Below are 23,910 nucleotides of genomic sequence, written 5' to 3' on the forward strand. Positions count from 1 at the left end.
GGTAAAATCACACGTTCCTGAGGGAAATGGGTCATTTTCTGACGGAAGCCGGTCATTTCTGAGGCACAGATATCCTGAAGGGGCTCGAGCGATTTTCCTGAAGGAACTCGAGCTTTTCTGAGGTAAAACCAAGGAGAAAAGGGTGGGTTTTTTTAACTGTTTAGTGACTCGGCGCTTCCCCCGCCCAATGCAGAGCGGACGGAGCGATGGCGCCCCGCTCCCGCCCCCGGCGCCGCCCCCGCGGCGACTGCGGCAAAGCCGGGGGAGGGGCCTGGCGAGGGGCGGGGTCTCCGCGTGGCCCCGCCCCCTTACGCGTCACTCTCGGATCCCTCCGCGCGCGGATCCCTCCGCCGGCCACGTCACGTCACTTCACCGCGGATCCCTCCGCCGGATCCCTCCGCGGCCGCTCCCGCCCCCGAACATTTTTCTTTTTTTTTTTTTTTTTTTTTTTTTTTCCTTGTAAATGGGCGTGGGGGAGGGGCAGAATGAAAGTCGGGGCTGTGGGGGAGGGGAGCGAGCGGGGGGGGAGGGGGTCTGTGCCCATTTACCAGCGGTTTGAGGGGCGCCCCGCGGGGGAGGGGGCGAGATAAAGTTCCCCTTCCCCCCCACCCCTCCCCCCCGGCACTCGCCCCTTTTTCGTGAGGTAATTTTTGTGTGAAAAGTCGCTAAAAAAGCGTCGGGTTTTAAAAAGCTGGGAAGCCTGAAGGAAATGGTGGGTTTAGAGTGAAGAACTGAGGTGGTTTTGCCTCAAAAAAGCCACTCAGAATGGGGGCTGGGGGGGAGTGGAGAGGCAACCTCCCACTTTGGGTTAAAAAGCGGCCATTTGGGTTTAAAAAGCAGCTGAAAAGCTGCAGTGTTAAGCTTAGTGGTGATTTTTTGAGAGCAAAACCTCTGTCCTGTGCCTCAAAAATGGCTTAAACTCACCTTAAAGTGGTGTTAAGGCTATTTAGAAGTTTTAGTGCTATCCTAGCTTTAAAAAAGAAATCGAAAACTGATTTTTTTAATTCTATTTTTTTCCTAAGAAACACCCATGACTTGGTAAAGAGCATCTTTCCATAGGAAAATGCTTTAAAATGGCCTCTCCAGCCTCAGCTCCTGAAGAAAAAGCAGCTTTTGGAATATTTTCATGCAGAAAATACGAACTTTGGACATGTCAGAGTTGCTAATTTAGATTTTACATTAGGGCTTAAACCAGCTGCAAATGGATGAATTATTGCTGTAAAAATTATCATTGAAATAAACCTTCCCTAAAATCAGGGTATTTTTGGGGCAGTCCTTTTCCAGCACCTGAAATGGCAGGGGGAAAAATTACATTTGAGAGCCTCAGTGGTGGAATAATCCAGAAAATATTTAATAACAATAAGGAAATATTTTCTCCTGCAGGAGACGCCCCAAAAATGTCGGAACAGCTCCTCCCACACCCCCAAAACGCCTCATCGGTTTCATCAGCAGCTTTAATTGGCCCCAGAGCAGCTTTAATGAATCATAATTAAAGGGTTGGGGAGGGGGGGTTGTCCCCTCCCTGCCAGCATTTTTGGGGTGTTATTTCCTGCCCAGAAACGCCTCAAAATGCTGGAAAAAGCACCTTAAAATACAAAAAAAAAAAGCCTTAAAATGCCTCAAAATAGTTGGGTTTTATTCCACTGATTGAAAACAGGGACTTCCATGACTTGGCCTGGCCTGAAATGGGGTAAAAAATGGACATTTTCATGCTTTTCGGTCGTAAAAAAGGAATAAAAATGGTGGTTAGGACTGTGCTGGATCAGGGTGAAAAAAGGGTTAAAAAGGGGGTTGTTTGGGCTTTTTGGGGAACAAAAACCGGTGAAAATTGGGGCTTTGGGGTCTGTGTTCCCTCAAGAACTCTTTTTCCCCCCCAGGTTTTGTGACCCTTTTGAGGAGAAACGGCGCCTTTTTGGCAGCGGCCCAGCCCCGTGACGCAGCAAAAGCAAAAACCGGAGCAAAATGAATGAATAAAAAAACAGAACAAAACAAAAACCTCTAAAACCACCCGGGAAGGTCGAAGCGAGAGATTTTTAGCGCAGAATTGGCCAAACCGAACAAAAAAATCGCCGTTAAATTTAACCATTTTCGTGCTGGGCCTCGTGGGGCGGCCGAAGGCCCACGGCCCGGGGAGGGGGGGGGGGGTGGTTTGCAGTTTGTGAGGGGAAAAAATCAAAGAAAAGGGTAAAAAATGGGAATTAATGAAAAAAGATGCTTTTTCACACTGGGGGCGGTGGATTTGGGGGGGGGATTTTGGGGGTTGTTGCCCTTTTTTGGCGATTTTAGGGACTATTTTGTCGCCCCCGCGGGGGCGGCGCTGGGTCGCTTATAAGGGCGGGCCCCGCGCCGGCAGCGCCCGGCCGAGATCCAGCCCCGGGACGGCCGCAATTCGGCCCGAGAGCGCTTGGAGCTGCTCGATTTTCTACAAAAACGCTCCTAAAATGGCTTCATTTCCTACCGAGAGCTCCGAAAATGGCTTTATTGCCTGCGAAAAGCTCCTAAAGCTGCGCTATTTTATAGAAAGAGCTCCTAAGAGTGCTTTATTTCATGAAAGCGGCTCCTAAATCTTTATTTGAAAAAAAAAAAAAAAAAAAAGAGATGAAAGCTGTTTCCTTTAAGGAAAACTGAGCTCTTAAAGCTGCTTTCTTTCAATAAAAATCTTTTAAATTGCGGCGATTCCGGTAATAGGAAAAGCCGGGGCAAGCCGGGGCACTTTCAATTGAAAAAATGAATGAAAAGCCTTAAAAAAAAAAGCTCTTAAAGCTGGTTTTTATTTAAACCGAAGCTTCTAATGATGGTTTTTAAGAAATCGCTGCTTTCAAAGCCGATTTCTGGGACAAGAGGCAGCTCTCGCAGCCCTTTAATTCTTAATATACTGCAATGTGATACTTTGAAAAAGCCGGAGCGAGCTGGGCGGTTTTAATTTAAAAAGAGCTTTTTAAGCTGCTTTAATTTAAAGAAAGAAAAAGCGCTTGATACGCTGTTTTCTGCTAAAAAAGCTCCTAAAATTAATTAAAACAAAAAATAAGAAAAAAAAGCTCTTAAAGCTTAAAAAAATGTAATTTGGTCCCCACGTGGGGCCGGGCCGGGCAGCGCAGGCGGGGGCGGCCGGTTTGGGGTGAAATGCGGCATTTTCAGGCTCAGGATGGATTGAGAGGAGCCAATTTTGAGGGAAGAGCAGGAAAACTGAAGAGTGAAGATGGAGTCGGCAGGGAAAGGAAAGTTTTTCTTCGCAGTGGCCCCATCTGGGGGGAAAAAAGGACTTTTTGGTAAAATGGCGGCAGTTGGGCAGGGGAGGAGCAGAGAGAAGAGAGGAAAAAAGGACAGAAAGACAGAAAATAGAACAAAAAAAAAGGAGAAAATAGAAGAAAATCAGAAAAAAAAAGAAAATAGAAAAAATTAGAAAAAAGAAAACAGAAACAAATTGAAAAAATAGAAATTGGAAAAAAGAAAATTGAAAAGGCATAGAAAAAATGGAAAAATAGAAAATAGAAAAAAAAGAGAAGAAAATTGGAGAATAGAAGAAACTAGAAAAAAAATAGAAAATTTGAGAAAATAGAAGAAATTAGAAAAAAGAAAATGGAACAAATAGAAAATAGAAGAATATAGAAAAAATAATAGAAAACAATGAAAATAGACTGTAAATAAATAGAAAAATTACAATTGGGAAAATGAAACTAGAAAAAAGAAAAGAGAAAATTATAGAAAAAAAAAAGAAAGACCCAAGTGCTGAAAATTTGAGAAGATGGAAGTGAAAGAAAACAGGGAAAAAACAGAAGAGAGAAAATAGAAGAGAGGAAAAATGAGAGAAAATCAAAGAGGATTTAGACGAGAAAATAGAAGCGAAAATTAATGAAAAAAGAAGGATAAAGGGAGAAAAAGGAAGAAAAATCCTGATTTGGGCCCCGGAGCCGGGAAATTTGAGGAATTTGAGGAAAATGCCCCAAACGGAGCCGGAGGCAGCGGCCGGGTGAGGCCCCACCCCCCCGGGGGTTTGGGAATTTTGGGGGGATTTGGGGGGTTTTGGGGTTCTGTCGTTTCAGGCGCCGCCGCCGTCGCCCCTCCCCCTTCCCCCTTTTTCTATTAAACTCCCCAGAAATGGGGAAAACCCCCCAAATTCCTCCAGCGCCCTCCGGCTCCGCCGCTCCCGCCGGCGCCGCTCAGTAAGTGTCCAAAATCTTTTGTTTTTATCCCAAAGGCGTCGCGCGGGAGGGGCCGGTGATAAAAGAAAGGGAGAGAAATGATCCAAGAAATGTTTTGTATTTTATTGTTTTTGGAGGGGGTGGGGGAAGGGGGAGGGGGTGTCTCGAGTGTTTTTCCCCTTCAGGGAAGCAGCAAAACGCAGGGAAAAAAGGCAAAAAAACGGTGAGAAAAAGCCGAGGAAAGGGAAAAAAAAAAAAAAAAGAGGATTTAACCAAGAAAGGCCAGTCTGCACTCAAAACGCGCTCAGGAGATTCCGGCAGGGATTTCAGGAGAAAACCCCCAGATCTGGGGAATGCAGAGAAGTAAGAGTCGATTTCATTTCATTTTTTGGGGAGGTCGGTTTTTGGTGGGAAGGGGGCGGTTTTGGGGTGTTTTCCACCCTTTCCGCAGCCGCAAGTGAGAGGAGTCAGCAGCAGCAAAAAGAAGCTTTTTTGCCCCAAAGTGAAGCTGGAAGAGCAGGAATGTGGCTCCGGGAGCTTTCCTTAGGAAAAAAAAAGAAAGTAAACCCTCCCCCCCCCCAAAAATCCCGCGGAGGGAGGGGCTGGAGCAGGCGCGGGGGGAGGGGACAATAATTATGTTTTCAGGTTTTTTCTCCAAAACCAGCAGCAGGAATGCTTAAATTTAGACTTTTGTCCCCAAAACGAGTAAGTGTAGGAGCGAGCAAGGGGAGGGGGAGCCTCAAATTTGAGGCAAAACCCCCCCAAATCGGCGGCGGCAGGTACCGGGTGCGCCCCCCCCCACCCTGAGCCCCCCCCCGGGACCCGCGCAGGGGGGGTGGGGGGAGGGGCGGCGGATTTGGGGCGATTCCGGCCGGTTTGGGGCGTCGGGAGGCAGGGGGAGCGCGGGGACCCCCCCGGACGTGGCATGCGGGCACCTCCCGACCCCAAATCCCCCCCAAAACCGGCGGAAAACCGCGACCTTCGGGCGGTTTGACCGATTCGGCCGCTTTTCCCCCCAGAATCAATTGTGCTGACAGGGTGGGTGTGTGTGGGGGGGTCTCGTGGGTGTTTTTTACAGCCCCGCCGGCCCCTGCCCCCGCCAGAGGAGCCTCCAAGAGCCAGACTGGGGCAAAAAAACCCCAAATCAGGGTCTGCAGGAACAGTAGGGAGCCAGAAATTGGTATTTGTGCCGCTTTCACCCCAAAGTGGGCCACTCCAGGGATGGATGGGGAGGGGGAGCTTTGGGTTTGGCCGCTTTCCCCCCCACCCCAAAATAACCCCAAAATTGCTAAAATTGCCTCAGAGCGCGCTGCTTGTAGGGCCCGCCCCCAAGCTGGGAATTGAAACAAAACCCAGGGTTTTTTCCGCCCAAAAAAGTGCTTAGTCAGCGCCTTCGCATGGTGCCTGGGGAGGGGGAGGAGCTTTTGAACCGTTTCCCCTGGATTTTCCCCCAAAGGAAAGGGATGGAGGAGCAGGTGTGGGGGATGGGGGGTTGGGTGTTGTCTCTCTCCCCTCCCCACAGTGACAGTGCCAAAACCGCCTTGATTCGCCCCAAAATGGACAATTTGCTCCAAAAAAAGGCTTAAAAACTAGAAATTCCCCCCAAAATAAGAGGCAGGAAAAGGTGAGCCAGCAGAGTAAGTACCGGTGGGGCCCCGGGACGCGCCGACCCCAAAATCCCCCGTTCTCGGCCCAAGCTGCGAGGGGGGCGCGTGATTAACCCAAACCCCCGTTTCGGAGCTAATCCTGCACCGGGGCCGCGCCTTGAACCCAAAGCGGCCCTTTCTGAGCCCATTTAGCGCCGGGGGCGCGCGTCCGACCCCAAATTCCCGTTGCTGACCTCGTTGTGCTCCGGGGCCGCGGGATTAACCCCAAATCCCCCGATCTGAGCCCATTTTGCGCCCTAAATCCCTCTTTTCGGCCCTATTTTGCGACCGGGACGCGCCTGTGGCCCCAAATCCTTGTTTGTGAGTCTGTTTTGCGCCTGGGCCGTGACTCGGACCCAAAATCCCCATTTCTCTGCCCAAATTGCGCCAGGGGCACATTCTGGGCCCCTAACCCCCCAAACTGCCCGTTTTCGGGTGCGCTCCGGCCCCAGATTCCCCACATTTTGCCCCAGATGGGGCGGGGCCGGTCCCGTTTTGGGGAGGTTTTTTTGGGTTTTTTTTTTTCCCGTTTCGGGAGGTTTTTTCTTTTCCTGAGAAAACTTTTTCCCGTTTTCTCAGGTTTTGCTTTTTCTCCTCTGGACCCAAAAAGGCCGAAAAAAAAGCAAAAGGCGCCGGTGGTGGCACCCCCGGGACCCCCCGGGGCGGGGTTCGACCCCCCGCGGCGCCGCTGCTGCTGGCCTGGGGCCCTGTTGTGACAGAGACCCCCACATCGCGACAGAAGCCCCCTCATATCACGACAGGGAGCTTCATATTGTGGTGGAGACGCCCCAGTTTATCTTCCTTGACTTGGGGAATCTCAAAATCCAGAGAAAAGGGTGACCCCTGTATCCCGACAGGGACCTCATATCGCGACAGGAGCCCCCGTATTGTGATAAGGACCCATTATCATGATGGGAAACCCCCCCCGCCATTTGTTCACGTGGCTTTGGGGGACCCATGGCACAAGGGTGGGGGTGATTCCATGTCGTGACAGGGACCCCTTTTGGCAATAGGGCCCCTCATATCGTGACAGGGATCCCCCTGCCCCTCATTTTCCCAGAGCCACACACTGGGTCACCCCAGGATACCAGGACGGGGGGTGCCCCGTATCACAACGGGGATCGTCTATCGTGACAAGAACATCTAAGGGCTTCGTATCCCGACAGGACCCTGGATCGCTCTGAAGACGAGTATCGAGACAGGACCCTCCTGTCGCGACAGTGCTTCTGTATGGGGACAGGACCCCTGTGCCAAGGAGCCAGTGCCATGAGGGGGCGCTGTATCGCAACGGGACCCCCCTATCGCGACAGGGACCCCCAGTGACCAATAAACTGCAGAGTTCCGACCGGCCTTGTGTCGTCATTGGGGCTGGGAGGGGTGACCTTGGTGCAGATGACGTCATTGCCTGTTCCCCATGACGTCATTGCAGCACGGGCTGGGTCTGCTTGGTGACGTCACCACCGCTTCCTGCCGCGTGTCCTTTACAAGCCCCGCCCCTCCCCGCGGGTTTTGGCCTCACCCCTCTTTTCGCCCCGCCCCTTCGTCGTTCTTGGCCCCTCATTGGCTCGTTCAGGCCCCTCCCCAGCCCCTTATTGGCCCTCCCGGGTCGCGCCCTTCGCTCCTCCCATTCTCCACCTCCGCCCTCTCATTGGCTCATCCAGACCCCACCCTTGGCCCCTCATTGGCTCACCGAGGCCCCACCCCGCGGTCCGTCACCGGATCCTCCCGCCCGGCGCCGCCGCCGCTTCCTCCGGGCCCGCTCCGGCCCCGGGACCCTCTCGGACCCCCGGGAGCCGCCGGGAGCCCGGGCCCGGCCCCGCCATGTGGCTCTTCTCCCGGGACCCGGTGCGGGATTTCCCCTTCGAGCTGGGCCCGCCCGATGCGGATCCCGACGCGGACCCGCTCCCGGACCCCGCGGCCCCGGCCCCGCTCTGGCGGCTGCTGCGGGGGCGCCGCAAGGTGGGGGGGTTGGGGGCAGGGTCCCCGTGTCCCCTCGTGTGTCCCCTCCCTGTCCCCGCATCCCTGCATGGCCACGGCCCCGCCATCCCTGTCCCGAGTCCCCCCCAGTGTCCCCACGACCCCCCATCCGTGTCCCCACCCCCGGTGTCCCTCGGTGTCCTCATCCCTTTGTGCCCCAGCTCCCGCTGTCACCCGTCCCCACGTCACCGGCTGTCCCGCCACGAGCCCCCCATCGCCAGGTCCCCGATGTCTCTATCCCCGTGTCACCACTTGTCCCCTCGTGTCCCCCTGTCCTGTCGTTACTCCGGCCCCTCGTGTCCCCTTGTCCCCCCCTTTTCCTCCTGTGCTGTCGCTGTCCCCTGATGTCCCCGTGTCCCCAGGCCGACGGCGCTCCGGTGTCGGTGTTCACCCACAGCCTGGCCCCGGGGGGGGACCCCGGTGCCACCGCCCTGGCCCGGGCGGGGCTGAAGCGGCTCCGCAGCCTCCGGCACCCCAACATCCTGGGCTACCTGGACAGCCTGGAGGTGACGGGACCGGGGACAGCGCGGGGACAGTGGGGACACTGCGGGGGTCACGGGGACATGGGGGGACACCGGGGGATTGAGGGGATGGGGGTGAGTGGGGGGACATCGTGGGGACAGGGGACAATGGGAGGACAATGGTGACGGGGGAGTGAGCAGGCAGGAGGGGACAGGGGGGACACCGGGGGACACCGGGGGACAGGGACGGTGGTGACAGCGAGGGGACAAAGGAGGGACGCAAACAAGGATTTGGGGGGACACGGGGTGACGGCGCGCCGGGGGGTGACCCGGAGTGTCCCCCCCAGACGGAGCAGTGCCTGTACCTGGTGACAGAGGCCGTGACCCCCCTGCGGCGGCACCTGCGGCTGCACCCCCCGAGCGGGGACTCGGGCGAGCAGGAGGTGGCCTGGGGGCTGCAGCGGCTGCTGGTGAGGGGGGGTCCGGGGTCTGGGAGGAATCTGAGGGGGGGGTCCCTGAGGGGAGACCTGAGGCCTTTGTGGGGACCCTGCAATCAGGACCTGTGGGGGGGACCCCATGATCTGTGGGGGGCCCAGGTGAGTGGGGGGATCCCCAGGTTCTTGGGGGGGTCTCCAGGATCTGGGGGAATTCTGGGATCCAGGGGGGGGGGCTTCTGAGAGGTTTTTGGCTCCTGGGTGGGAGGGGACCCTTTTGTGTGGGGGGGTTACCGATATCGGGGGGGTTTTTTGCCCCCCCCCCCCCCAGACGGCGCTGGCGTTCCTGGGGGCCTCGGGGCTCGTTCACCACGCGCTGGGACTCGACGCCGTCTTCGTGGACCCCGGCGGCGAGTGGAAGCTGGGGGGGCTCGAGCGGGTGGCGGCCACCAGCGAGGGGACCCCCACACGCCCCCCCCGGCGACCCCCCCCCGGCCCCAGGACCCCCCCGAGCTCAGCGACCCCTCCCGAGGCCAGGGGGGACCCGTGGTGAGTTGGGGAGGGGACATGAAAAGAGGGAGGGGTGGCACTGGGGGGGGCTCAGGGGACCACGGGGGGTCTCCTGCGCCCCCTCCCCACTGTCACGGCCCCCCCAGGGCAGGGGACATGTGGCGCCTGGGCTGCCTCATCTGGGAGGTCTTCAATGGACCCCTCCCCCGGCCGGGGGCTCTGCGCAGCTTCGGCAAGGTCAGGGACCCCCCCCTAAAATCCTGGGGACCCCCTGGGCACCCCGGAACACCCGGGATCCCCCAGTTTGACTCCCCCCAAACTTGTGGACCCACCAAATTCCTGCTCACCCCCCAAAACCTCCCGCCATGCTCAGGGGTCCCCCTGAGCCCGTGTCCCCCCTGTCCCCACAGCTGCCCCCCGGGCTCATCCCGCCCTTCTCGGAGCTGGTGGCGGCGGATCCGGGGGCCCGGCCGGGCCCGGGGCCGCTCCTGGAGCGGCTGCAGCGCCCTGGAGCCTTCCTGGCCTGTGCCCTGGTGCGCACCGGGCTCTTCCTCGAGCACTTCCAGGTCTGGCTTCAGCCTCGCCTCATCCCTGTTCCATCATCCTCATCATCGTGTTCATTCCTGTCCTTTTATCCTCGTAGTCGTCCCTATCTGCTCATCTTTGTGCTCGTTCCCGTTTCTCATCCCCATCCCCATCATCATCCTCATCCCTACCGCTGTCTCCTGATTGTTCCTTGATCCTCATCCTCGTCCCATTCCCCTGTTCATTACTGTTCCTTGATCCCTGCTCTTTCATCCTCATCTTGTTCCCATCCCCGTCCCCTCATCATCATCATCATCATCCTCACTCCTATTTCTTCATTCTCCTCCTCACCTTCATCCCCATCGTCCTTCCCATCCCTGTTCCCTCCTCCCCATCCCCTGATGTCCCCCCTGACCCCCGGTGTTTCTGGGACCCCCCGGCAGGTCCAGGACCCCTCGGAGCGCCGGACGTTCCTGCAGGAGCTGCCCCCTCTCCTGGAGTCCCTCCCGGGGCCCTTCCGGAGGCACAAGCTGCTCCCGAGGCTGCTCGAGGCCCTGGAGCTGGGCAGCGCCGACGCCAGCGCCCTGCCCCCGCTGCTGCAGGTGGGACCCCCTCCAAAATACCCCTCTAAAACCTCCCTGACCCCCAAAATCCCACCCACAACTTCCCTGCCCTCCCTGCCACAGGTGGGACCCCCAAAATCCCCCCCAGTAACCCCCATAGCCCCCTGGTGTCCCCCCGGCTCCCCCAGGTGGCGAAAGTCCTGGACCCCCCCGAGTACCAGGAGCGAATCGTCCCCGTCCTCGTCCGGCTCTTCTCGTCCCCTGAGCGGGGCCTGCGCCTGCGCCTGCTCCAGCTGGTGACTGGGAGCACTGGGAGGGACTGGGAGGGATTGGGATGGGATTGGGAAGGACTGGGAGAGTCTGGGATCAGACTGGGAGGGATGGGGGGGGGTCCATGAGTTCAGAGGAGGCTTGGGGGGGTCCGTGGGGGGTGATCCGTGGTTTTTGGGGGTCCCTGGGGGTGTTCAGGGGTCTCATGGCCCCCTCAGCTCGAGGAGTTCATCGAGTTCCTGCCTGAGGCCACGGTGGATTCCCAAATTTTCCCCCACGTCGCCCACGGGTTCCTGGACTCCAACCCGGCCATCCGCGAGCAGACGGTCAAGGTGGGCCCCCAAAATCACCCAGGACCCCCCAACCACCTGGGCACCCCCAAATGGGTTGGATGCCTTCCAAATCCCATCTGGGGGTGCCCCCTGACCCCCATCGTGTGTCCCCCTCCCCCAGTCCATGGTGCTGCTGGCACCCAAGCTGGGGGAGGGTCGCAGGGGCGGGGAGCTGCCCCGGCTGCTGCTGCGGGTGCAGGGGGGGGACGCGCTGGGACCCCTGCGCTGCAACGCCACGCTGTGCCTGGGGCGCCTGGCCCCCCACCTGCCCCCCCAGGTGAGCTCCGACACCCCCCGAACCCCCCCAAAACCGCCCTACGCTGGCCCAGTACCTGTGACCACCCCCAGACCCCCCACCCTGGCGTGGGCCACCCGGGACCCCTTTCCCCTCTCCCCATGTTGTGTCCCCCTACTCCCTGTCCCCCTGTCCCCCCTGTCACTGTCCCCCTGTCCCCCCAGACCCGCCGGCGGGTTTTGGCCCCTGCCCTGGCCAGGGCCACCCGGGACCCCTTTCCCCCGGCTCGGGCCGCGGCCGTCGCCGCCTTCGCGGCCACCCATGACTGCTACTCGCCCTCCGAGGTGGCGGGGCGGGTGCTGCCCCCCCTCTGCGCCCTCACCGTGGACCCCCACCCCAGCGTCCGGCAGCAGGTGAGGGCCGGGAGGGGGCTGGAGGAATTTGAGGAGGGGTCTGGGTGCTGGTGAGGGACCCAGAGGAATTGGGGAGGGGGTTTGGGTGCCAGAGGTCCCGATGAAATGGTGGGGGGGGGGTCGTCCCACTGAGTGGGGGGGATGGTCACAAAATGGGGGGGGTCCCACTGAGTGGAGGGGGGTCTCAGAGCAGGGGGTGCGGGGGATGATCCCAAAACAACTGAGGGGGTGTCAGGGTGCTGGGGGGGTCCCACGGGGGGGGGGGTCTTGGAGAAATTGGGGGGGGGTCAGGGTGCATGGGGAGAGTCCCGGAGCAGTTGGGGGGCTCCTGGGGGGGGCTATGGAGGGGTGGGGGTCTGGGGGGGTCTCTCACTGTTGGGGTTCCCCTGCCCCCCCAGGCGTTCCGGGCCATTCGCAGCTTCCTGGAGCAGCTGGAGGCAGCGGCCGAGGCCGGGGGGCCCCAGGAGGGGGGTGAGAAACTGCGGGGGGGGGGGGGGGGGGGGCAAAAATTGGGGGGAGGAGGGGGCCAAGAATTGGGGGGAGGGGGAGAAATGAAGGTCTGGGGGGAAGGGAGGGAACTGGGATGGGGGTTGGAGGGGGGCAAGGGGGGTGACATCGGGACTCGGGGTGTGGGGGGGACACAGGGGTGCTTTGGGGGCGTCCCCCCCACCCCGTGACCCCCTCCCCTCCCTCCCGCAGACCCCCCCAGCGCAGCCGGCGTGCCGGGGGGGGGCGCGGGGGGGTTGGGGGCGGCCGTGTCCTGGGCCGTCACCGGTGTCACCTCGCTGACGGCGCGGCTGATGGGGGGCGAGGGGGGGGCGGCCCCCGCGCAGCCCCCCCCCCACGCAGGGACCCCCGCGGACCCCGGCCGAGAGCCCCGCGGCCCCTCCAAAAGGTGAGCGACCCTCCCCACCTTCACCCCCCCGCCCCCCAAATTCCTGACCCCCCCCCCAACCCCGAGCCCTCATTTTGGCCCCCCAGAGTCCCCCGGCGAGGAGCCCCCCCCCCGAGGAGCCCCCCCCCGAGGACGCCGATGGGTGGGATGACGACTGGGGGAGTCTGGAGGTGAGTTTGGGGGGTGGGGGGGTCACAGTGTGACCCCTCCCCATCCCCTCACCTCTGACCTCTGTGCTGTCCCCCCTTCCCCCCCCAGGACATGGAGCTGCCCCGGAGCCCCCCCGCCAGCAGCCCGGAGGAAGTGGGGACCCCCCCGCAGCCCCCCGGCCCCACCCCCACCACAGAGCCCCCCCCCAGCGCCCCTCCCCCAGCCGGGGGGGGTGATGAGGGCGAGGGGGGGTGGGGGGTGGGGGGCGAGTGGGGCACTGAGGACGCCTGGGAGGCGCTGCCCAGCCAGCACGGTGAGACCCCCCCCCCCCCAGGACCCCCAGACCCCCCCGGGACACCCCCAGACAAACCCTGGACACACTCAGACCCCCCCAGACCCACCCTGGACCCCCCTAGACCCCCCCCAGGACATCCCCAGACCTACCCAGGACCCCCAGACCCACCCCATGACACCCCCCAGACCCATCCTAGAACCCCCCAGACCCTCTGCACCCCCCCAGACACCCTCAACCCCCCCCCACAGCACTGCCTGGTGTGCCCCCCCACCCTCCAGGACCCCCAGTATTCCCCTTGGGATCCCTCCCCAGGCCCCCCCCTCAATGCCCCTCTGAGCGACTCCCCAGTCTCCCCGGACCCCTCCCCAATATCCCTGGGACCCCAGACCCCCCCAGCACCCCCTGAACCCCCAGACCCCCCCCATCCCCCTGAACCCCCATTTCCCTGGCACCCCCCTGAGACCCCCCCCCAGGGCCTCCTGCCCCCCAAGCGCCCTCTCCGTGTCCCCCCCACCTCCGGTGACCTCGGTGTCCCCTCAGGGCCTCCCCCGGGCCGGCGGCAGCGGGAGCAGCAGCGGCGCCGGGAGCTCGAGGCCAAGCGGCGGGCGGCTCCCCGGGGCCCCCAGAAACTGGGGGCGCGGAAACTCGACTGAGGACTGGGGGGAGCGGGTCCCGGAGGAGGGTTCGGGGGGTTAAAATCCCGGTTGGGTTTTTTGTTTTTTTTTTTTTTTTGGTTTGGTTTGGTTTGGTTTTGTTTTGTGGGGAGGGGGGGATCGGTAATAAATTAAAAAAAAAAAAAAAAAAAAAAACCCGGAGCCGCAACGGCCCCCGTGAGGCGGCGGCGGGAATCCGTGAGGGGGACACGTGACCGCGGGGTCACGCGGCGCGCGGGGGCGGGGTCGCGCGGGGGGCGGGGTCACGCGTCACGTGGCCCCGCATGGCCGGCGGGGAGGACGCGAGCGCCGCCCGGCGGCGGCGGCGGAAGGAGGAGGTGGTTTTTTTTTTTGGGGGGGGGGGACCCCAAAATTTGGGGGGGGGGGGGGGGAGGGGGGAGGAACCCCAGATTTGGGTGGGGAAGACTCCACGGGGGGTGGGGACACGGGGAGGGAGGCGGGGATGGGGGGACACTTGGGGGAGGGGTGACAAGGACACGAGAGATCGGGGGGACACACCGAGGAGGCGGGGACACCCCACGGGGGGGGGGGGGGGGGGGACATGGGGAGGGGGCAAGAACCCCAAAAATGAGGGGGGGGGGTTACGTATTCCGGGAGGGGAGGGAATAAGGACATGGAGCGGTCGGGGGGACCCAAGGGGGGGACCCCAGGGATGGGGGGGACACGGGGGGGGGACACAGGGGACATGAAAGTTTGGGGGGGACACAGAAATTAAGGGGGGGGGGCTTTTGGGGGATCCAGGTATTGGGGGGTACTGAAGGGGGGGCATTTGAAGCTCAGTTTGGGGAGGGGGGTCTAAGAGTGGGGGTCGCCCGTGGGGGTGGGGGGCTGTGGGCGGTGCCCAGGGGGGGTTGGGGTCACCCTTGGGCCCCCCCAGGACCCCGGGGTGCGGCTGTCCAAGGCCCTGAGCTACGTCCTGCGCCACGGGGCTGCAGCCGAGGGGCTGCCCATGGGTCCGGGTGCGTGAGACCCCCAAAATCCCCCCCCAAATCCCCCCAAAACCCATCTCAAACCCCGCTCCCCAAAATCCGCCCCAAAAACCCACCCCAAATTCCCCCAAAACGCGCCTCCAAATCCCCCCAAACCCCCTACAAGTCCCTTCCAAAACCCACCCCAAATCCCGCCTCAAAATCCCCCACAAAGTCTCCCCCCAAACCGTCCCCAAAATCCCCCAAAACCCACCCCAAAATCCCCCCTCACTCCCCTCCCTGACCTGCCCCCGAGACCCCAAACCTCTCAAGGAACGCACCAAGCTGCTGCTGGCAGCCCCAAATCCACCCCAAAATTCCCTCTGTGCCCCCACAAATGCCCAATGGGGTTCCCAAAACACCCACCAGGACCCCCCAGCTCGCCCCCCAAATGCCCCCTGAGACCCCCAACCACCCCTAAATGGTTCCTGGAACCCCTTGATTGTCCCCAGGAGCCCTGAAATGCTTCCCTAGACCCCAAAATATCCCGGCCCTGTCCCTAAATATCCCCCAGGACCCTCAGCCCACCCCCAAAATGCCCCCCTTGAACCCTTTAATCCCCTCCAGGCTCCCCCAAATCCTCTCTGGGACCCCCCCCAAGTGCCCCTTTGGGACCCCAGACCACCTTTGCCGTGCCCTCAAATTCCTTCTAGGATGCCCCAAGTGCTTTTTGGGATCCCCCCAATGCTCTCTGGAACCCCAAAGCACCCCTCTCCTCCCCCCCAAACGCCCCTGGGATGCCCCAAATGCCCCCTGGTACCCCCCAGAGTCCCTCAAATGTCTTTTGGGACCCCCCAAAACGTCCCCTGGGACACCCCAAATGCCCCCTGGGACCCCCCAGAGTCCCCCAAATGTCTTTTGGAACCTCCAAACGCCCCCTGGTACACCCCAAATGCCCCCTGGGACCCCCCCAAAGGCCCTGACGGGGGTCTCGGGGGGGTTTTTTTGGGGTCAGACGGTTTTGTCGAGGTGGGGGCTCTGCTGCGGCTGCGGCGCTTCGCGGGGGTCTCGGAGGGGGGACGTGCGCAGGGTGGTGGCCGCTGACCCCAAGGGTCGCTTCGCCCTCCGGCCGGACCCCCTGAGGGTCAGAGCCAACCAGGGGCACTCCCTGCCGGTGAGGGGGGGTCCCCGAGGGGTTTTGGGGGGGCTGGCGAGGGGTTTGGGGGGATTTATGGGGGGATTTGGGGGGGCCCCCGAGGGGTTTGGGGGGGCCCCGAGGGGGTTTGGAGGGACTGGAGAGGGGTTTGGGGGCATTGATGGTGGATTTGGGGAGTCCCCGAGGGGTTAGGGGGGAACCCCGAGGGGTTTGGGGGCGTCCCTGAGGGTTTGGTGGGGTCCCCGAGGGGTCTGGGGGGGTGGAGAGGGATTTTGGGGGGTTTATGGGGGATTTGAGGGGGGTCCTGGGATATTTTGGGCGGGGTCTAGAGAGGGATTTGGGGGTTTTATGGGGGATTTGGGGAGGTCCCCGGGGGGATTAGAGAGGTTGCTGAAGGGATTTGTGGGGGGTCCTGGGGGATTTGGGGGGTCTGGAGAGGGGTTTTTGGGCATCCTGCGTGTGACTCGTGGAATTTCGGGGTGGGATTCTGGCTGTCCAGAGAAGGATCTGGGGAATCCCGGGTTGAATTTTAGAAATCCGGGACGGATTTTGGGGATCCGGGTGGGATTTTGGGGACTCCGGGTGGGATTTTGGGGATTTGGGGTGAGATTTGGGCATCCGGGGTGGGATTTTGGGGATTTGGGTAGGATTTTGGGGATTTGGGGTGAGATTTTGGGGATTTAGGATGAGATTTGGGCATCTGGGTGGGATTTTGGGGATCCGGGGTGGGATTTTGGGGATTTGGGATGAGATTTGGGCATCTGGGTGGGATTTTGGGGATCCGGGGTGGGATTTTGGGGATTTGGCATGGGATTTTGGGGATTTGGGGTGGGATTTTGGGGATTCGGGTGGGATTTTGGAGCCTCCGGGGTGGGATTTTGGGGATCCGGGTGGGGATTTTGGGGATTTGGGGTGGGATTTTGGGGATCCGGGTGGGATTTTAGGGATTCGGGGTGGGATTTTGGGGATTCGGGTGGATTTTGGGGATCCGGGTGGGATTTTGGAGCTCCGGGGTGGGATTTTGGGGGTCGCGGCTGCCCCAGGGGGTGTGTCCGGGGGTCGCAGGTGCCGGAGCTGGAGCTGACCCCCCTGCGCACCCCCGGGGCGCTGCCCCCCACCCTCGCCCACGGCACCCGGCGCCGCCTGTGGGGCCCGATCCGGGCGGGGGGGGCTGCGCCCCATGGGGCGGCAACACCCTGCACCTGGCGGGGGGGCTGCCGGGGGACCCCGGCGTGCGCAGCGGTGAGTGACCCCCCCCCAAAAAAAAAAACCCCCCGGGACACCCCAAAACCCCCCCCGGACACCCCCAAACCCCCCAGAGATCCCACATTCACCTGGCGGGGTGGACCCTGGCGTGCGACCCCCTCCCCAAAAACAATCCGGGGCACCTCCAGGAACTCCCCAAACTCAGCGGGGACCCCCTAAAACCTCCCAGTGACCCCCCCAAAGCTCCCAAACCTCTTTGGCACCCCCCAAATCTTCCCCCAAATCCTCTCGAGACCCCCCAAATCCCTTTCAAGGACCCTCTCAAACACCTCAGATCCTCCTCGAGAACCCCGAGCCTCCCCCCCTGCAGCCCCCCCAGATCCTCCCAAAACCCCTCAGGACCCCCCAAAACCCCTCAGGACCCCCCCCAAAATCCCCCTCCCCACAGGAATGAGGTCAGACTCGGAGATCGCCATCATCATCGACGGCCCCCGGGCGCTGGCGGGGTGAGGGGGGGGGTCCCGATTTTTGGGGGGGTTCCCGATATTTGGGGGGGTCCCCGATGTTTGGGGGTCCCCCCCCGATGTCCGTGTGACTCCCCCCGGCCCCTCCCCCCAGACGGGATCCCCTTTTTCCGCTCGGCCAACGGGGTGATCCTGACGCCGGGGGACGCCCAGGGCCGGATCCCCCCCAAATATTTCCTGCGGGTTCTGCAGCTGCGGCCGCACCGTGAGCGGGGGACCCCAAAACTGGGGAGGACCCCAAAATTGGGGAGGAGGGGGGGAGCGGTTGTTCAGAGGCTTTGGGAGGAGCCCCGAAACTTGGGGGTCAAAGAGTTTGGGGGGATTATTCCGGAATTTGGGGAGGGATCCCAATATTTTGGGTCTGGGGAGGTCCAGGAGTTTGGGAGGGGACCCCAAAACTGGGGCGGGGGGGGGGGGTTCGAGGGGGCTGGGGGGGACTCAAGGATTTGAGGGGGACCCCAAAACTGGGGGGAATTGGGGGGGCTGAGGGGGTTTGGGGTGGACTTCCGGCTGTGGGGGGTGCGGGGCTGGGGGTTGGTCAGGATTTTGGGGGGGGGGGGGGTCCTGTTGCCATGGCAAACAGCTCCTCTATTCCCCCTCCCCACAGGGTGTGAACTGCCCCTGGACGGGCCCTGGGACGAGGAGAGGGGAGAGACCCCCCGGATGAGGATTTGGGGGGGGGTCTGAGCCCCCCCGACAAGGATTTGGGGGTCCAACCTCTCCCCCCATAAGGATCTGGGGGGGCCCCCACAGGCCCCAATAAAGCCCCCCCCGAACACCACGAGCGTCACACGGCGGGGTCAAACCTCAACGCCCCCCCCCCCCAAAAACACCCGGGGGGACCCAGGACCCCCCCAGTCCTTCCCAGTCCCTCCCCAGTTTCCCCAAATCGGGTTTCACACAGAAATTCTCTTTTATTGCTGCATCCACCGGGATGTGGGGGGGGGGGGGTCCCGCGGGTTCCTGGGGGGTTTTGGGGGTCCCTCAGCAGATCCCACACGTTTCCCCTGCGGCCCGAAGCGGCGCCGCCGGGGCTCGAGGCTCCGCCGCAGCTCCTCATCCTCCTCCTGCGCCCCTGCGGGGGTCGGGGGGCATCGGGCAGGGCTGGACCCCCCAAAAAATCCCCCGGGGACCCCCTCCCCATCCACCCCAAGACCCCCGGACAGCCCCAAAACCCCCCAGGACCTCTCGGTGCCACCCCCTCAGTCCCTCCTGACCCCTCCCCAAACCCCTCCCGGGACCCCCCGGGACCCTCCCCGCTGTCCCCCCCCGGTGTCCCCCCGGTGTCCCCACCTGGACTCGCGGCGGTGCCGGTCCCGCACGAGCCGGTCCCGCCGGTTCACCAGTGCCACCAGTTCCTCCAGTAAGAGCTGCTCGCGCTGCCGCTGGGCCGGGGGCTTCTGCCACTCTGGGGGGGTCCCCAAACGTCCCCCAAAAGGTCCCCCAAAGCCCTTTATCCCCCCCCCCCCCGCGGCCTCCTTCTGTGCCCGGCACCCGCCGTGTCCGTGTCCCCAAATGTCCCCAAGCGTTCCCAATGTCCCCCCTGACCCCACCATTGCCCTCGCCATCCCGTGTCCCCGTCCCACCCTCTGTCCCCCAGTGTCCCCCCGTCCTCCCCTGTCCCCGATGTGTCCCCAATGTCCCCTCGATATTCCCAATGTCCCCCCCCCATCCCCAGTGTCCCCCTGTCCCCAATGTCACACCCTCTGTCCCCCAGTGTCCCCCTGTCCCCAATGTCCCCCTCGATGTCCCCAGTGTCCCCGTTGTCCCCAATGTCCCCTCGATGTCCCCAATGTCCCCTCGATGTCCCCAGTGTCCCCCTGTCCCCAGTGTCACACCCTCTGTCCCCAGTGTCCCCCTGTCCCCAATGTCCCCCTCGATGTCCCCCAGTGTCCCCGTGTCCCCAGTGTCGCACCCTCTGTCCCCAGTGTCACACCCTCTGTCCCCAATGTCCCCGATGTCCCCCAGTGTCCCCGTGTCCCCAGTGTCACACCCCTCTGTCCCCAGTGTCCCCCTGTCCCCAATGTCCCCTCGATGTCCCCAGTGTCCCCGTGTCCCCAGTGTCACACCCTCTGTCCCCAGCAGCCCCCGCAGTTCCCGGCTCAGCAGCTCAAAGCGCCGCTCCAGGTCCCGCTCCTGCGCCCTGGGGGTGACACGAGGGGACATCGGGGACAGGGAGGTGTCACCGGGGCTGGCAGAGCCCCCCCCCGCCCCCTGCAGCGTCCCCAGTGTCCCCTCGCGGACGGGGGGCGCAGGGAGGGGACAGAGGGGACACGGAGAGGGGGGGCGGCGGTGTCGCCGCGGTGTCGCCGCTGTCCCTGTCCCTCACAGCAGCTGCAGCTCGTCCTGTCGCCGCACCAGCAAATTCCGCTGCTGCACCAGCGAGAACCAGTCCCGGAGCAGCCGCTCCTCGCGGGCGGGGTCCGCGCCTGGGGACACGGGGACATTGGGGACACTGAGGGACATCGGGGGAACACGGGGACATTGGGGACATCGGGGGGGACACGGGACATTGAGGACTTCAGGGGACATGGGGACATTGGGAACATCGGGGGGACACGGGGACATCAGGGACATCGGGGACATCGGGGGGACACCGAGGACATTGGAGACATCGGGGACATCGGGGGGACACGGGACATTGAGGACATCAGGGACATAGGGACATCGGGGATATTTGGGATATGGGGGATATTGGGGACATTGGGGAGATTTGGACATTGGGGACATCGGGGATATTGGGGACGTCGTGGGACATTTGGGACATTGGGGGACACTTGGGACATCGGGGACACCAGGAGGACACGGGGATACTGTGGGTCGTGTCCCAATGTCCCCGTGATGTCCCCCATGATGTCCCCTGGTGTCCCTTTTCTCTTCTCGTACACCCCAACGTCCCCCTCTCTGTCCCCATCCCCGTGTCCCCAGTGTCCCCATGTCCCCCTCACCGCTGTCCATCAGTGCCCGCAGTTCCCGCTCCAGCGCCGGGGCCTGAGCGTCCAGCCGGGCCTGGTCCTGCTCCAGGGCCACCAGCTCGGCCACCACCCACTGTCCCTGTCACCCATGGGGACATCCGTGTCACCCCAAGGCCACCCACTGTCCCTGTCACCCATGGGGACATCCGTGTCACCCCAGGGCCACCCACTGTCCCTGTCACCCATGGGGGACGCCCGTGTCACCCCCTGTGTCACCCCAGGGCCACCCACTGTCCCTGTCAGCCATGGGGACACCCGTGTCACCCCTGTGTCACCCCAGGGCCACCCCCTGTCCCTGTCACCCATGGGGACACCCGTGTCACCCCAGGGACAACCCACTGTCCCCTGTCAGCCATGGGGACATCCGTGTCACCCCCTGTGTCACCCCAGGGACACCCACTGTCCCTGTCACCCATGGGGACGCCCGTGTCACCCCTGTGTCACCCCCAGGGCCACCCACTGTCCCTGTCACCCATGGGGACGCCCGTGTCACCCCTGTGTCACCCCAGGGCCACCCACTGTCCCCTGTCACCCGTGGCTGTCCCTGCCCTCCCCCCAGTGTCCCCCACTGTCCCCAGGGTCCCTCCCCGTGTCCCCAGTGGGGTCCCCAAGGTTCCTCCTCAATGTCCCCCCCCCGTGCCCCCCCTACCCCGCTCTCCTCCTCGGGGGGCTCCGGGGGCTCCCTCGGGGTCTCTGGGGGGGGGAGGGGACACGGGGGGGGGACACGGGGGTGACCCCGAATCCCCCCCGGGGGGGTCCCACGGCCGTGCCCCCCCCCGCGCCCCCCCCCAACGCTCACCGGAGGGGGGAGGGGCGGGGGGGGTCCCGACGTCACCCTGGGGACAGAGGGGGGGTCAGGGGGGGCCACCTTGGGGGTCCCGGGGGGGCTCAGGGGGGTTCTGGGGGGGGGGGGTCTCACCTTCGGGGGGGGGGTCCCGCAGGCGGGGGAGGCTCCTGGAGCGGGGGGGGGGGGCGTGGGGAGACCCCTCCCCACCCCCACGGACCGGGGGGGGCAGGGGGGGGGGGCCGGGCCCAGCCGCCCCCCTCCCCCAAAGGCGGGGGGGGGGGTCCTGAGGGGCCCCCCCTCAGCGGGGCCGAGCTGGGGGGAGCCCCCCCCCTTTCACAGCCTCATTTTGGGGGGTCCCGGGGGGGGCTGGGCGGGGGCCCCCCCCTCGGCTGTGTCAGTCTGGGGGTCCTGGGGGGGCCCCCCCTCCACGGGGCCCACGGGGGGGGTCTGGGGGCGCCCTCCCCTCGATGGGGCCGAGCCGGGGGGGGATCTGGGGGGGGTCTCTTGGTGGCCCCCCCCTCGCTGACGCTGATTTGGGGTCCCGGGGGGGTCCCGGTTTGGGTCTCTGGGGGGGTTTGGGGGTCCCGGGGGGGCTCTTGGGGCTCCTCCTCACTGGAGCCGCTCCGGGGGCGCGGGGGGGTCCCCGGGGGGGTCGTTTGGGGCCCCCCCCTCTGTGATGTCACTCTGGGGGGCGCGGGGGGGGTCCCCGGGGGGGTCGTTTGGGGCCCCCCCCTCTGTGATGTCACTCTGGGGGGTGCGGGGGGTGTCCCCTGGGGGGGTCGTTTGGGGCCCCCCCTCTGTGATGTCACTCTGGGGGTGCGGGGGGGTCCCCCGGGGGGGTCGTTTGGGGCTCCCCCCCCAGTGACGTCACTCCGAGGGTCCGGGGGTGTCTCCGGGGGGGTCGTTTGGGGCTCCCCCCCAGTGACGTCACTCCGAGGGTCCGGGGGGTGTCCCCTCCTCAACGGAGCCGCTCCAGGGGTCCGGGGGGGGTCTCTTGGTGCCCCCCCCTCGCTGGAGCCGCTGCGGGGGCGCGGGGGGGTCCCCGGGGGGGGTCCCCAGGAGCGCTCGGACCTGGCTGAGGAAGGTCATGACCCCGAGGCTGTCGGGGGTCTCCATGTCCGAGGGGTCCAGGAGCCGCGGGACCCCCCAGGGCCGCGAAGGCGTCGAAGGCCTGAGGGGGGGGCACGGATTTTGGGGGGGGGGGGGGGGGGGTCAATTGGGGGGGGGGACCTCCAGCCCTGGAGCCCCCCACCCGCGCCCCCCAGCCCCCCCCCACGCACCCGTTTGTTGTTGCCCCGGTGGTCCTGGGGGTCCAGAGCGTCGAAGTCGCTGCAGCGGAGGGGGGGGGGGGGACACACATTTGGGGGGGTCCTTTGGTCACTGAGGGGGTCCCCCAAGTGACACAACCCCCCCCCCAATGTCCTCCGCCATTCCCAAGGGGGCCCCCAACATCCCTGGGGTGCTTTGACCCCCCCCCCTCACCCATGGGTGCCCCCCCCCCCCCGAATTGCTCAAAACCTCCCCCCCCCCCAAGGCCCCCCCCACTCCCCACCCGGGTGTCCCCTCTGTCCCCTGTGACCCCCCCCCCCAAACCCTCCAGGACCCTTCCATGCTCCCTCCAAACCCCCCCAGGAGCCCCCCAACCCCCCTCCTCTACCCAGGGACCCCCCCAGCCCCCTCCCCTCCCCCCCCCCGCGCCCCCCCCCTCACATCTCTCGGGGTCTCAGCCGGTGCAGGAGGGCGCAGAACCCCAACCCGCTGCTCCAGGACCCCCCGAAATCGGTGATGGCGACGCCCCGGTACCCCGGCCGTGACCCCCCGGCACCAGGCCAGGAGCGCCCCGCGACCCCCGGGGGGGTCCTGGGGGGGGGGGGAAGGGGGGGTCAGCACAGAGAGAACCCCCCCCCCCAGCACCCAGAGACACCCCCAGACCCAAAATGAGGGGAGGGGGAACATCCCCAAGCACCCTCCACCCCACGGGCCCCCCTCCCCCATTTTATAGGGGACCCCCAGGGGGGGTCACGGGGGGGGCACAGCACCCCCAAAGCTCTGAAACCCCCCCCAGACCCAAAATGGGAGATGGGGCAGAACAACCCCCACCCCCATGGGACACCCCCTCCCCAGTTCAGGGGTCCCCGAGCCCCCCCCCCCGCTCCCCCCCCCCCCACTCACCGCGCTGATTTCGGGGGGGGGTCTCTGGGTCCCCCCCCCCGGCTCCGGGGGGGTCCCTCCGTGTCCCCAAATTGGGGGGGTCCCCGCTGGGGGGGGGGCGCTGGGGGAGAGGCAGGTCAGGGACCCCCGGGGGGGCTGGGCTCGTGTCCCCCCCCCCCCCACCAGAGACACCCCCGGCATTGGGGAGACACCGGGGGGGTGTTGGGGACACCCGGGGGGGGGCTGGGGACATTGGGGACACCTTGGGGGACCCACCTCGGGGCGCGGGGGGGGCGCCCCCCGCCCTGTGCGCCCCCCCCCTCGTCCTCGGGGTCACTCTCGAAGTCCCCCCAGGTCGGCCACGTCCCCGGGGGGGCTCAGGCTGGTGACACTGCGCATGTCCTCGTCCCTGGGCGGGGGGGACACGACAATGTCCCCTGGGGGTCCCCGAGGGGTCCCCAAGGCCCCCCCAGCCTCAGCGGGGACCCCCCCCGGTGTCCCCAAGACCCCAATGTCCCCAAAGTCATTGTGTCCCCTCAGTGTCCCCAATGTCCCCGTGCCCCCATCACCCAATAATGGCCCCAGTGTCCCCCAGTGTCCCCTCAATGTCCTGTCAATGTCCCCAATGTCCCCAATCCCCCAATGTCCCCAATGACCCCCTGTCAACAATGTCCCAAATGT

At 63.8% G+C, this 23,910-nt stretch overlaps 3 protein-coding genes and 2 long non-coding RNA genes across 6 annotated transcripts; 2 read left to right on the plus strand and 3 right to left on the minus strand.

Moving 5' to 3' along the window:
• Nucleotides 1-5,950: 5,950 nt before the first annotated feature.
• Nucleotides 5,951-7,117, minus strand: LOC137467794 (uncharacterized). The gene is made up of 2 exons (XR_010995625.1): nt 6,078-7,117; nt 5,951-6,045 (listed from the first exon to the last, which is right to left on the minus strand). It is a non-coding gene; the product is annotated as an uncharacterized lncRNA (long non-coding RNA).
• A 384-nt stretch (nt 7,118-7,501) lies between these two features.
• LOC137467792 (N-terminal kinase-like protein) lies at nt 7,502-13,546 on the plus strand. The gene is given in 17 exon segments (XM_068179218.1): nt 7,502-7,747; nt 8,128-8,271; nt 8,574-8,696; nt 8,992-9,209; nt 9,317-9,407; nt 9,581-9,736; nt 10,139-10,297; nt 10,447-10,554; nt 10,747-10,860; nt 10,982-11,137; nt 11,320-11,508; nt 11,907-11,979; nt 12,208-12,344; nt 12,347-12,403; nt 12,490-12,573; nt 12,662-12,866; nt 13,389-13,546. Coding segments are annotated over 17 exon segments (2,265 nt in total). The 5' UTR covers nt 7,502-7,609; the 3' UTR covers nt 13,502-13,546.
• A 230-nt stretch (nt 13,547-13,776) lies between these two features.
• Nucleotides 13,777-18,060, plus strand: LOC137467791 (tRNA 2'-phosphotransferase 1-like). Its single transcript, XM_068179217.1, is given in 9 exon segments — nt 13,777-13,839; nt 14,400-14,481; nt 15,446-15,504; nt 15,506-15,604; nt 16,652-16,750; nt 16,753-16,828; nt 17,241-17,294; nt 17,408-17,521; nt 17,924-18,060. Coding segments are annotated over 9 exon segments (717 nt in total). The 5' UTR covers nt 13,777-13,785; the 3' UTR covers nt 18,004-18,060.
• A 43-nt stretch (nt 18,061-18,103) lies between these two features.
• LOC137467795 (EH domain-binding protein 1-like protein 1) lies at nt 18,104-21,006 on the minus strand. Its single transcript, XM_068179221.1, has 6 exons — nt 20,941-21,006; nt 20,265-20,370; nt 19,646-19,745; nt 19,386-19,459; nt 18,610-18,724; nt 18,104-18,383 (listed from the first exon to the last, which is right to left on the minus strand). The coding sequence occupies exons 2-6, from the start codon at nt 20,272-20,274 to the stop codon at nt 18,104-18,106; spliced, it is 579 nt and encodes a 192-aa protein (XP_068035322.1). The 5' UTR covers nt 20,275-20,370; nt 20,941-21,006.
• Nucleotides 21,007-22,090: 1,084 nt separating this feature from the next.
• On the minus strand, nt 22,091-23,643 carry LOC137467789 (uncharacterized). Of its 2 annotated transcripts, none has more exons than XR_010995623.1 (4): nt 23,506-23,643; nt 22,789-22,938; nt 22,359-22,407; nt 22,091-22,249 (listed from the first exon to the last, which is right to left on the minus strand). It is a non-coding gene; the product is annotated as an uncharacterized lncRNA (long non-coding RNA). The 2 variants fall into 2 exon arrangements; XR_010995624.1 differs by lacking the exon at nt 23,506-23,643 and adding an exon at nt 23,251-23,414.
• Between the last annotated feature and the right edge of the window lie 267 nt (nt 23,644-23,910).

Source organism: Anomalospiza imberbis, unplaced genomic scaffold (assembly GCF_031753505.1).
Source record: "Anomalospiza imberbis isolate Cuckoo-Finch-1a 21T00152 unplaced genomic scaffold, ASM3175350v1 scaffold_791, whole genome shotgun sequence".
In the NCBI taxonomy this organism is placed as follows: domain Eukaryota; kingdom Metazoa; phylum Chordata; class Aves; order Passeriformes; family Viduidae; genus Anomalospiza; species Anomalospiza imberbis.